The 13,787-nt window shown below is 32.4% G+C and overlaps 1 protein-coding gene across 1 annotated transcript in view; it reads right to left on the bottom strand.

The window, feature by feature from the left end:
• Positions 1-5,846: 5,846 nt before the first annotated feature.
• The window catches only part of LOC139513016 (MAM and LDL-receptor class A domain-containing protein 1-like), a 54,766-nt gene continuing 46,825 nt past the window's right edge, over positions 5,847-13,787 (bottom strand). Inside the window, exons 24-28 of the mRNA XM_071301077.1 lie at positions 12,506-12,605; positions 12,115-12,197; positions 9,952-10,081; positions 8,054-8,238; positions 5,847-6,227 (exon numbers count right to left, since the gene is read on the bottom strand). Coding sequence (XP_071157178.1) covers positions 6,138-6,227; positions 8,054-8,238; positions 9,952-10,081; positions 12,115-12,197; positions 12,506-12,605 — 588 coding nt within the window. The 3' untranslated portion in view covers positions 5,847-6,137. The remainder of the gene's footprint in view (positions 6,228-8,053; positions 8,239-9,951; positions 10,082-12,114; positions 12,198-12,505; positions 12,606-13,787) is intronic.

Genomic DNA, 13,787 nt, shown 5'->3' with positions numbered 1-13,787 from the left:
AGTGCTCATATTGATGATTTGTTGTTGGATCCTGTTTTGATATCCTCTAAAGATTCATATTTCTTAGAGATCAAGCTTTCTTCAAAATTCAATATTTCTTCAGGAGACGGAGAGAATGACTTTGGCTTTCACAAGAGGTTAAGTTATTACCACAAGGTGATGTTTTTTTCTATTTCCACACAAAGTAGGCAAAACACTTGGAAAAGGGAAAGGGAATCAATTTGCCATCTTAAGATTTGATGATACTTTGATTTGTCCAGTTAAAGCACTGGAAAGGTATGTTGAACACGACGGGTGCCACATGTGGAGCAGGATCTGCTTACCCTTCCCGAGCACCTGAGATCACCCCTAGTTTTTGTTGTGGTTCGTGTTGTTTATTATTTATTTTTCTATGTTTTGTCATGTGAACTATTGTTTGTTTGTGTCTTTTTCATTTTTAGCCATTGCCGTGTCCATTTATTTTAGATTGATGAGTTTGACTGTCCCTTTGGTATTTCGTCCCCCTTTGAAGGTGTCACGGCACTTGGAGTTACGGTTCAGTTATTTATTCCGTACTTTGAGTAAAAATCGAAAAGATTTTACTGACAGTCCTGTATCTTCGAATGCAATGTATGATCGCTTGAAGAAATATTTAAAGAAACTCGATATTTACGACGGTGAGACCCCTCATGGAATTCAGGGAGCTTGTGCTATTACTTTAGCTTTGTCAGGGGGTCTACAAATGACGTCCTGTAGCAAATATGTTGGTCTTCTTCATCCTCTTAACAAAGATTTAGTAGATTGTCAAGTATGGTAGGAAGAGGGTCAGTCCGTGCCATCGTGGCTAATTCAGGGGTTTCTGAATCTAAATTTGTAGATCTATATTCGAGTCGTATTGTGAGGTCAATCAACTTTCCAGTGCTTTTCAGCAACAATTTGAAGAGTTTACAGTAAAAGTTTGTTACTTGTGATGCATGTTTAGTTTTAGTTTTTTTTGTATTTTTAGGGAATTATGTATTTATGTATTTTGAATATGATTTGCTTGTATTTTTGAGGGATAGTATGTATTACTATTAGTATGAAGGAATGTAAAAATAGAGAATTTCTTAAATTGGACTTGCCTATTTTCGAGGGATATTATGTATTACTATTTGGTACATTCATGTTAAAATTGAATTTTGTAAGGACTGTTTTGAATATACTTTTCTTTAATAAATATTACTTTTAAGAATCTGTTTTACGTAACTTGTTTTGAAAACAAGATAATTAAGTTTAGAGGGAGACTTGTGGTTTCTATTCTATTTAGATATGCGATTTGCTTATATCGACAACATTTTGATCTTGGCAATTAAACCACATCTGATTTAAATGGACAACACATTACACATGTCATTCTAAACACGTTCTTATGTTTTTGATACATGTAGTTGATGTATTGAATTTTCAAGGGTATTTCCATGATTATGGGAAATAACGAATCAAGGGCTAAGACACCAAAACATTTCTTAGTAACCCGATGTAATACATACAAAAATAACATCTAGAGCTCATGCACCACTTGATCGTTCTTGAAGTATGCAAAAACTACCACATCAGAGATAGTTCGCTCTGGGTGTCTTCAAACATAAGAGCAGTTCAACTGAAGATATTAACACTTTAATTTAAGTCATAGGTTGCATACGTTGGCTGAAAATTCATGACAAGGAACGTGCACATGAAAGTCTCAAAACAACATAAGAAGTGCGCGGAAGAGTTAGCAGTTGGCACAATCTGCCTTAAATAGTTTTCTGCATGAGATGCGTACATTTAAAATTTCTTAACTTTTTGATGTTTGCTTTTATCAGCTTAATTGGCGATATTTCAAGTTTGTCATGGTTTCCGAATATTTTGTGGTTTCTGAAATAACTATTATTTTGCATGGTTTTCAAAACTACCATTTGTTTAAGAATTTTGACTTCTTTATTTATAAAAGACAATTTTTTAAGTTTTGGGTGAGTATTGGGGATGTTAAAGGTTAGAATTTGGAATTATAAGAGTGTTGTCGTTATACTAGCTTATTGTATGGAGGTCTGCCGTTAAACCCAATTTTCACCCAATACTCAAATACGTTTGGTCATATCGAGCAAGGGCTTACCTATGATTTTACTATAACATAAGTGAGTCCCGCGAAATTTGACCAATACAATCAGTTTGGCCGCTGCTATCAGAGCAAAGCGCGACTTGCACATGGTCTGTGCATGATGTCAATACAACGGTTGACATTCGCATGATCTGTGTATAATGATTGTACCGTATAGTACATGTATCTCAATATGGCTAAGTTCAAACCCAATGTTCACCCAATACTCATATAAATTTGGTCATATCGAGCAAGGGCTCACCTATGATATTACTAGAACTACTGCAGTCGATTTCGTATTGGGTTTACCACCATTTAATATTTTTTCAGCAAGAACAATTTAAAAGTGCAATTGGATATGTTTATTATAATATGGTGTTAACATATCCCAGTCGATACGTTATGATGGTTCATTTTCACACTATGTGGACTTCATATACAGGAGCGTGTTCCTTACGCAGAAACTGCTCTTACAGAAATATGAGGAGGGAAGATAACAAATAACACTGGAAGATTAAAAATGACACTCCATAAATTTTATGGACACCGTCACGAATTGGTAGATCTTTACGATGTGTCTGTGTCTAAAACAACTGACTTTTTTCCACGTTGTATCTGCTAATACCGAACCTGACTTTTTACCGAATATTACTGTTTTTCCGAGTGTGATTAATATTTTTTTACAACTTGTCTCGGTACTTACACACCTAATATTCATCTAGTTCTATAGGTTCGGTTGGGTTTTATGTTATGTTTTATCGTTTGTGGTTTGAATATACATTTTCGGTACATTTCATATATGTATATGTCTTATTTGTCCGTATATAGAGCCAAGTTATCAAATTTCCGTTTTCTTTGGATAAAGTATTATGTTAGTCCAAATAATTATAATTTCGTCACAGCATTAATTTCAAATAGTCTTTCAATATGATCAAAATGAAGATAATCACCTGGACTAGTATTGTGAAAATAATTGTTTAATTTTAGATCGATGTTATTCTTCGATTTACATGATATTATTGTACTATTGTATTTATTGTTTATGCGTTTATCTGTGCTTAACACTCTTGCGTTGTGTTTTTATTCAGTATTCCTGTCATGTAGTAGTATCTCTTTATCAAATATTGATTAACATTTCTATATAAGCGAGATTTTTGGAACCATCAAACTAAATGGTATTCACAATAGTCTTGTACCAAGTCAGGAATATGGCAGTTCTTTTTAATGTATGCTTGCGTTTGCTTTTGTTGCATTTCAGTGTTTTCGTTGTGTTTCCCTCGGTTGGAGTTTTAATCCAAGATTTGTTCTCTCTCAATCGACTTTGAACAGGATATACTACTTTATTTATAAGAGTTTAAAAATGACATTCGGAAAATTTTATTGACACTACACGAATTTGTTGATCTATACGATGTGTCAGTTTTTAAACTAACTAACGACGTTTTTACCACGTCTTAGATTATGGTTTACCATCTGGTCTAAAAGAGGGACGAAAGATACCAAAGGGACAGTCAAACTCATAAATCTAAAACAAACTGACAACGCCATGGCTAAAAATGAAAAAGACAAACAGAAAAACAATAATGTGCAAAGAACCGAGCGTGACCTTTTCCCAAATATGACTGTTTTGCAGAGTGTGAATTCAAATCTCATTGCAATTAGACGTGTCTCAGTATTTATCCATCCAACATTCATCTTTTTAGCTATGATGTATCTAGTTTTTCGATCTAGTTCCATTTATTCGTATGAATTTCAAGATTATACATTCGTCACAAACATATGTCATGTGTTTGAAGAGTCAGGTGCTGTCAGTAATGGAAGCTGTTCGTTGTTTTTCTTCGGTTTATATGATATTATTGTACTATTTTATTTATTGTTTATGCGTTTCTCTGTGCTTGGCACTCTTGCGTTTGTTTGTATAGTATTCCTGTCATGTACGTTTATAGTATTACTATCCCATTGAACTAGAGATAAAGGATACAACATATACAGTTAAGTCGGCCTCATATCTTGACTTACATCTAGAAATTGACAATGAGGGTCGATTAAAAACAGAACTTTTCGACAAAAGAGATGATTTCAGCTTTCCAATTGTGAACTTTCCATTTCTAAGTAGCAACATTCAAGCAGCACCTGCATACGGGGTATATATCTCCCAATTGATATGATATTCCCGTGCTTGCATTTTCTATCATGATTTTCTTGATAGAGGATTGTTGCTTACAAGGAAGCTATTAAATCAAGAGTTCCAAATGGTGAAGTTGTAATCATCTCTTCGTAAATTTTACGGACACCATCACGAGTTGGTTGACCGTTATGGAATAACATTTTCACAAATGATTTCGAATATGTATGTTCCTTACGTCGTAACTACAATCCCCTTCCCCTTCCATAAATGTGACCTACCACCTGAGAGCACCCATGGATATTGGTGGGGTTCGTGTTGTTTATTCTTTAGTTTTCTATGTTGTGTCATGTGTTCTATTGTTTGTCTGTTTGTCCTTTTCATTTTTAGCCACGGCGTTGTCAGTTTATTTTCGATTTATGAGTTTGACGGTCCCTCTGGTATCTTTCGTCTCTCTTTTATAGTAGTGTCTATTTATCAAATATTGTTTACATTTCCATATAAGCAAGAGGTTTTTCTAACCATCCAACTAAATTGTATCCACATTTTTTCTCAATATGTCCTGTACCAAGTCAAAAATATGGCAGTTGTCAAATAGTCCCTTTTTATGTATGTTGGCGTTTGTTTTTGTTGCACTTCAGTGTTTCTGGTGTGATTCCCTCAGTTTGAGTTTTAACCCATATTTGTTCTTTCTCAATCGATTGATGACTTTTGAACATGATATACTACTTTATTTATAAAGAGTAAAGTTGAAAAATGATACTTCGACAACTTTATGGACACCACACGAATTTGTTGATCTATACGATGTGTCAGTGTTTATTCTAACTAACGACTGTTTTACCGCGTCTTAAATTATGGTTTACCATCTAGTCTTATGTGCAAAGTACCGAACGTGACCTTTTTCCTGAAATTGACTGTTAGCAGAGTGTGAATTCGTATCGAATTGCTATTCGACGTGTCTCAGTATCTATACATCCAATATTCATGTTTTATCTAAGCTGTGTCTTTTATATGACTTACTGAAGTAGACTATTTACCTGGTTTGTAATATTACGAACAACACGATGGGTACCACATGTGTAGCAGGATCTGCTAACACTTCCGGAGCAGCTGATATCACCCCGAGTTATGGTGGGGTTCGTGTTGCTTAGTCTTTAGTTTTCTATGTCTTGTGTACTATTATTTGTCTTTTTGTCTTTTTTTCTTTTTAGCCATGGAATTGTCAGTTTATTTTTTTCATCTATGAGCTTGAATATCCGTCTGGTTTTGAATAAGTTATCGGTACCCAGAATGCATCAAATACCATTTTGCAATTGATTGCTGTTACTATTAAATCCCGTGTCAATTACAGTTAAAAGTTCTGACACAACGTGATAGCCTTACTATGTAGCAGATTACCCACTTGTCTAGTTATGGACTTCTGGAAATAACAATTACGCTACCAAATTAACCACACCAGATACCAGATTTTGACATTTAACGTCTTCAATGATGTTTAAAAGAGGGACGAAAAACACTCTTGTGATATGATATGTTTAAAGTCGCTGAGCAACAGTGAAATGTTCACTGTGTAGCAAATTGTGGTATGTTACAATAAGATTATTTTACACAAAGAAAACATTTGTTGAATGCAAATTGTTTTTTTATTAGTTTTTAATACACTTAATAAGATATTCGTTTCTAAAATATAGATGCACGAAGAAAACTGTCATTTAAAACTGAAAACACTGTTTGTTGCGACTAATGGTTTTTAGTACACATAATGCGATAGAAAAAAAGAAGAAAAAAAAAACAGAATTAAAAGGAGAATTTCGAGCAATATAAACTGGACTATTAGGTACATTTCTAGAACAGATAGTGATTATAATAGCGTGAATTTTCAGTTCACACAATATCGAGAAGTGTTACAAGCTAATCACATGAACCGGTACACAATGTTATATCATCAATTGCAATATCACCGTTATTACCAGCTTTTCCTTTCGTAGCCTCGATTTCAAACTGAAAAGAAAAATCAATGTAGAAAATATTATTTCGAGAATTTTGTTTAGGTTTACAAGTATTTAAAAATAATTGTCAATCACACTTTATGTTCTTTTGAATAAGTTGAAATACATTTTATGTTATCTACTTTTTTTTTCGCACAAATAATTCATTCACGTGTTTTTAATGTTTCAGTTAGTCGCTAAATGAAATTGATATTTTACATTCTGATTAGTTTAAAATGTATGTGCGTACTTTATTTGGAAAATTATAGAATTAGGACAAATTCACAATTTAAAATTGTTTTAATTGACACAAATTTAACATTGAAGAGTCCAATTGTATGTATCATACGATAGAATCGTTTAGTAATGTTTGTTCCAATACATGGCTACATCAAGAGAGTAACCATATTTTACCAAGTAAAGAATATAATAGTTACTTTTAATTTCGTTTGATGAGTAGCTGATTGAGCTTTTGACAAGAGCGTTTCCGTTTTAATGTTTCCTTGGAGTTTGGTATTTTTTTATTTATCTCTTGACATCAACGAAAGTATATAGAAAGTTTATATTTATGTACAAATAAAACTTTTAAGGGCCATACCTCCTTTAACAACTGAAGTAAAAATGGTCAACCCCGTTAATGACCTTCACTTTGTTACCAGCTACAACATATCCAAATTCGAAAATTCATTGGTGTGATCACTCTGAAGCTTAGTATGGAAATTGCCATGTTCTAATCAATCAAAGACCATATTATACACATTCGGACAAACAAACGTGGAAATCATTAACATAGAACTTGACATTCATTGTAGTATACGAAACAACATATAACAGCGCATTTAAGAGCAATGTGTGAAATGTTAGAAATTTATCACATGAAAAATCTTGCAGCTGCTTGTCCGTCTGTTCAGCAAACGTATTTCCTACTTAGAACCCGAATCTTCGGTCAGGAGGGATTTCTATGTCAGAAGCCTTAGAAATAAATTTCAGGCCTGAACTGGCTTTGATATAATGTCATTGACGAGATTTATGTTTTATGGCAGTGTAATATAAAGATGTTTTGAATTTTGAGCTTTATCAACTCTTTGTAAACTATATCCTGGTTGAGATTCTTCTTCCACCTCACGTGGTGAGCAAGGATTACAGATTTAATATATAGAACAGAAGAGGAATTACTTCATCATTCTTATTTTTTTCTCGTTAAAGTGTCCTATGCTTATTTTGTATTTTCTCTTTGATATTCGATACTTTGAAACTCGAACTCTTTTTTTAATTTCTCAAATATTCTTTCATTTCGCTCAAATAAGATACAAAAGGCACAAACCAATTAATATCAAATAACAACAAACAACGGCAGTGTCAAAAGTTACAATCATTATGATACCAAATGATATGCAATATATATAGAGCCTCACTACTAAGAACCGACTGGGTGATTGTGCATTTATTTGGGACAAACATTGGATTGAGATAAAGTTCTAATAGTTTTACTACTTTTTCTATAATATACTGATGGAGTTATTGAAAATTGCTAGTTGATTTATATTAGAATCAGAATAATCACTTTGGGAAAAATCTTTTTAGCATATATTGTCCCAATATTTTCTAACACTGACAGTCCAATCAAAATGAATCAGTTTCTCCCTCTAACATTTGATTCTTGATAGCAATGTTCGATGTCCAGTGTCAACGATAACGGTTTATTCAGGGTCAGTGAATAAAATGATAAGCCCACACAATCTCAGTGAAACTTTACAAACGGACAAATGAATGTGTATTTAAAGTTTACGCTGGTAGGAAAAATTTGAAGGAAGAACTGTATTCTGATTATATACTTACAACAATGCCTGACAACATATTACCAGGAATATCCACACTAGCTTTTATCCATTGATTTCCTTGATTTCCGGACCGAGTCCAACGTTTGGACCAATAGCCCAAGTTGCTTGATTTTGAGGTCACTGCTAGTTTTCCGATATGTTGGCCATACATGTGATAATAAAATCTGAGGCAATACGAAGAGGCTGAAATAAACACAATAATTATTCGACAAGTGAGATATGTAATTCATTATCAAAACAATTGAAATATGAAGTTTATACAAATGAACATGGAAATTAAAGAACCCTTTGAGAATAACTGACATATCCTACGCCCATACATTGTCACTGGGAAAACAAATTCTCACCATATTCTTAAGTCCAAAGATACACAACTTTTAAAGGTTCAACTGGTACAAATTTTTTGTGAATATGCTCATCTGCATATTATGTGCTGATTGACTACAACGTTTTAATTTGTTGTTTTAAAGTTTTAAATAACTAGTCATTTCTATAGGTATGCATTATACTTGACAAAAAAAATCAGAATGAACTGTTGCAAAAAACATAACTGTCCTAATTGTGGCTGTTGGTAATATTAAGGTATATATTAAAACTGAAAACATGTAAAATGTGTAAGAAACAATGATTAGACTTATCTTCCTTGAAACAAAGAACACAAAGCAAAATAAAAATAAAAAAACAAACTCCCAAATTATATAGCATAATATTGATAAATAAAAATATCAATAGTGTTACAAAATAGTGTCATTGCTGTTACCAGCATGCACGAGTTTGTGTGAAACATTGGTATAGGTAACACATTAAAGTATTAATTGTTTTTATAAATAAGTGTTGTATTTTATAAATAATATGATATACCAGTTATTAAACATAAACAAAAACCCACACAAAACTAGCTTATTGTCATGATATATTTAATGGTGGTACTAAACTGGTCAATGATATTACTTTATCAAAGTAGTCTCACCATTGACAGTAACACTAATGACGTACAGGTGTATTTTTGATTATGATAAGTGCTCTATTGATCTATTTTATATGTTGTTCATTGTTCATGTTTCTACAACCAATATCTTTAAATAAATCAAAGTTTAGGAAATCTTTCGGAAAATGATTTTTTATAAGGATACACCATGAACACTAATTTCATTTATGATATAGCTGAATTACTTATAGAGATTTTTAACTTATTTCCAACATAGTTTTTTTGGTCGTCTATATAACATGCTTACAGATAAAATTGCCAAGGGAGCAACAATGAAACATACTAAAATCAATTTGTTTTCTGGTTCACCAGTGGCTTCTTTTTGTTGAAAGGTTTTATTATAATAGATATAAGAAGATGAGGTATGAATGTCAATGAGACAACTCTCTTTCAAGTAACAATTTGTAAAATTAAACCATTTTAGGTCAAAGTACGGTTTTCAACACGGAGCATTAGTTCACACTGAACAGCAAGCTATAAAGGGACTCCAAAATGACATGTAAAATCACAGAACAGATAGCAGATGACGATCATGCTGTTACAATAGATAAGCAACATTAGGGTCAAAGGGGAAAAATCGAAAATATTCCGACTGCATCGGAAATAAAGAGATAGAGTATCTGATAATTTTAAATCGACAGCTGTATATAAATGATATTGAGAATGGAAATTGTGTCTTCAACACAGCGAAAAAATCATATCGCTCCGATATAATCTATTATCTTGCATATTATAAGAGCATAAACCTGAAGCATGAGGATGCATTATCTTGTCTTCACACGACACAAAAGACAACATAAAAGCTAGTTATAAGAACACAATAGTACAGTTGAATACTAATAACAAAAATACTTACGTAATTTAATGTAAAGTTTTAACATATATAAGTGAATGTTTTTAATACTTACAGAACAGGTTAGTATTCTGTGAGCTCAAAAGGGCCACAAAGTCCTCTCCTTGACCATCTACCTCAATATAGGCATATTGGTTACCACTGTGTGCAGCCGAAGGACCAGTGTTTGTGGTAGGTGTTGATCCCTGTATTGCAATGACATTTATCATATGAAAAATAAAATTGTGTTTGTTTGTTGTCATGTTTTACAGGCCCTTCTTTGGTGTGTCGTCACACGATTATTTGTTCAACACAAGAATACATTTCAGAGGCTGATATAATACAATAGTTTGTTCGTCATCAGAAAAATAATCATTGATTACTATACCACAATATTTAGTTCGTAACAAGAAAACATTTCAGTGCTTACTATATCTCAATACTTGTGTTCGATACAAGAAGGTATTTCAGTAATTGCTTAATAGCAATACTTTCTGTATTGTCTGATTTCGATACCAACTTCTTAGTACAATTCGAAATTACGTCTCATATTGAGAATTTAGTTGTGTTTTCAATGTATGCCATTAGCTGTACAAGACAATAAGTTGTCTGAAAATAGAATATTAAGCTATAGCTGGCAATGGGATTGAGACAGAGAGGACGTGCATGAGAAAAAATCATGATAGCTAATTTTTTTAATATGAATTTGAAAATGTTTTAACGATTTCTTTTTTTAAACATATAATCAAACTTACCAACTTTTTTTTAATATCAACTCAAAATTTACACATTTAGAATTTTTAGGTCAAATGTATAGTTTTTTTTATTAGTTTGTTGTTTCGATAGATTGCTACCTCATCGCCATGATTAACACTGTATATTTTCGACTGTTCGTATTCACCGTATTCTGAGAAAGGACGTTATTTCTTTTGAAATAAAAAAAAACATACCAAAAGATGGATTTTTTTTCATACCAACAAGATAAGTCTAATTGAATCTGTTTTATGTAGAATTCTTATAACTTTTTATATCATGTTAAACAAGAATATCATAAGCTGATGATGTTATTGTATTGTGATATGATTAAGGAATAACTGTAATATTTCTTTCTATGAAGAAATAACATAACTAGAGGCTCTAAAGATCCTTTGTCGCTCACCTTGGTATATGTGCATATTAAACAAATTACACAAATGGATTCATGACAAAATTGTGTTGTGGTGATGGTGATGTGTTTGTAGATCTTACTTTACTCACCATTCTTGCCACTTACAGTTTTTTCTATCTGTACTAAACTTGGCCCTTCTGTTACAGAGGACAATAATTTGTAAAAATTTACCAAAAAATACCAAATTAATAAAAATTGTTAAAAATTGACTATAAAGGGCAATAACTCCTTCAGGGGTCAACTAATCATTTTGGTCATGTTGAATTATTTGTAGATCTTACTTTGCATAACATTATTGCGGTTTACAGTTTATCTCTATCTATAATAGTATTCAAGATAATAACCAATAACGGCAAAATTTCCTTAAAATTACCAATTCAGGGGCGGTAACCCAACAACTAGATGTCCAATTCATATGAAAATTTCAGGGCAGATAGATATTGCCTTGATAACAATTTTGCCCCATATCAGATTTGCTCTAAATGCTTTCGTTTCAGAGTTATAAGCCAAAATCTACTTTTTACACCTATGTTGAATCTTTAGCCATGGCGGTCATCTCGGATGGTTGACAGGGTCACCGAACATATTTTTTAAACTGGATACCCCAATGATGATTGTGGCCAAGTTTGGTTTAATTTGGCCCAGTAGTTTCAGAGGAGAAATTTTTGTAAAAGTTAACGTCGACGGACGACGACGACGGACGCCGGACGCCGGACGCAACGTGATGAGAAAAGCTCACTTGGCCCTTCGGGCCAGGTGAGCTAAAAATATGATGCACACTGAATAACCCGCGTAGCATGTTAATTAAGGTGTGCACCACAGTTTTTATGTTAGTTCAAATAGACAAATAAAATATAAAGTCATTTCTTAAGTCATAATTTAATTCTTAATTCCATTTCAAACCAGAGTAAACAATGAAAAAACGTTGATGACGTCATGGTCACATGAAAAAATTATGTCTAGGAGTTGATAAAGAAAACAACGCCAGCCAATCAGAAGACGCATTACATAAACAATTAAATTATATGAAGAGAAATATTCATTTTTCATTTGCTTCTAAACAAAACTTACGGATTTTAAAGTCCAGTCGAAGTCGTCGTCATTAATATTTTCCAATGCACATGTTTGTCCTTGTTCAAATCCGCATTCAATGACTGAAGATAATAAAGTCAGACATAAAGTCTATATTTTTTTATGTGAAACCCCTCCCCTCCCCAGTATTTGATCAACTGTTTGACACCGAATGCTTATCTCAATCAACAAATTACATTTTGACCCGCGCTTTTATTATTTCCTTCTTTTGAAATATTGAGTTCAGAGTCAATTTTTATGAATAGAAACCAAATAAGATCAACTCGTTGCTACGATTCCTTTTTCTTTTATTGAAATCGAACTAGCCATAATAACCTTGCAAAGATTCATGTATTCCAAATAACTATGTATTAGCTGAATATAAATATACCTTTGGAACATGGAGTACAAAAACCGGTACACAATCTTATATAATCAATTGCAATATCACCGGTATTACCAGCTTTTCCTTTCGAAGCCTCGATATCAATCTGAAAAAAAATATTAATGTAGAAAATATTATTTTGTTTAGGTTTACAAGTAGTTAAGATAATTGTCATTCACACTTTATATTTTTTTTTAATAAGTTGAAATACATTTTATGTTATCTAATTTTTTTTTCGCACACATAATTCATTCACGTGTTTTGAATGTTTCAGTTAGTCGCTAAATGTAATTGATATTTTACATTCTGATTAGTATGAAATGTAATTGCGTACTTTATTAGAAAAATTATAGAATTATGACAAATTCACAATTTAACACTGTTTTAATTGACACAAATTTAACATTGAAGAGTCCAATTGTATGTATCCTACGTTAAAATAGTTTAGTAATGTTTGTGCCAATACATGGCTACATCAAGAGAGTAACCATATTTTACCAAGTAAAGAATATAAAAGTTACTCCTAATTTCGTTTGATGAGTAACTGTTTGAGCTTTTGACAAGAGAGTTTCCGTTTTGATGTTTCCTTGGAGTTTTGTATTGTTTTTATTTATCTCTTGATGTTTTGCTATGCATACACTTAATTTTGTTGCATGCGTCAAGGATAAATCGTGTTACAGAAAATGTCTTTCATACATTCACTCTATTATAAAAAAGTAAAATCACAAAAATACTGAACTTAGAGGAAGATCAATTGGGAAAGTCCATAATCACATTGCAAAATCAAATAACAAAACGCATCAAAAACGAATGGACAAGAACTGTCATATTCCTGACTTGGTACAGGCATTTTCAAATGTAGAAAATGGTGGATAAAACCTGGTTCTATAGCGCTAACCCTCTCACTTTTGTAATGACAGTCTCATCAATTTCCGATATTTTAACATTGATGCGTTAAATAAACAGACACAATAAATATAATAGTCAAAATATTGGTACATCAGTCATCATCGTTTAACAATTTTAAAAGGAACAATTTAACAGAACACAAAAACATCTACTATCTACTATCTATTATAAAGGACAGGTGTGTCATCAACGAAAGTGTATAGACAGTTTATATCATTGGTGTCACTATTAAAACTTTTAAGGGCCGTAACTCCTTAACAACTGAAGTAAAAATGGTCAACCCCGTTAATGACCTTCATTTTGTTACCAGCTACAACATATCCAAATTCGAAATTCATTGGTGTGATAACTCTGAAGCTAATGCATGGAAATTGTCATG

This window comes from Mytilus edulis, chromosome 2 (genome assembly GCF_963676685.1).
Source record: "Mytilus edulis chromosome 2, xbMytEdul2.2, whole genome shotgun sequence".
NCBI classification, from domain to species: Eukaryota; Metazoa; Mollusca; class Bivalvia; order Mytilida; family Mytilidae; genus Mytilus; species Mytilus edulis.
The sequence above is the reverse complement of the archived record's forward strand: the minus strand, read 5'-3'. Positions and strand labels throughout refer to the sequence as shown.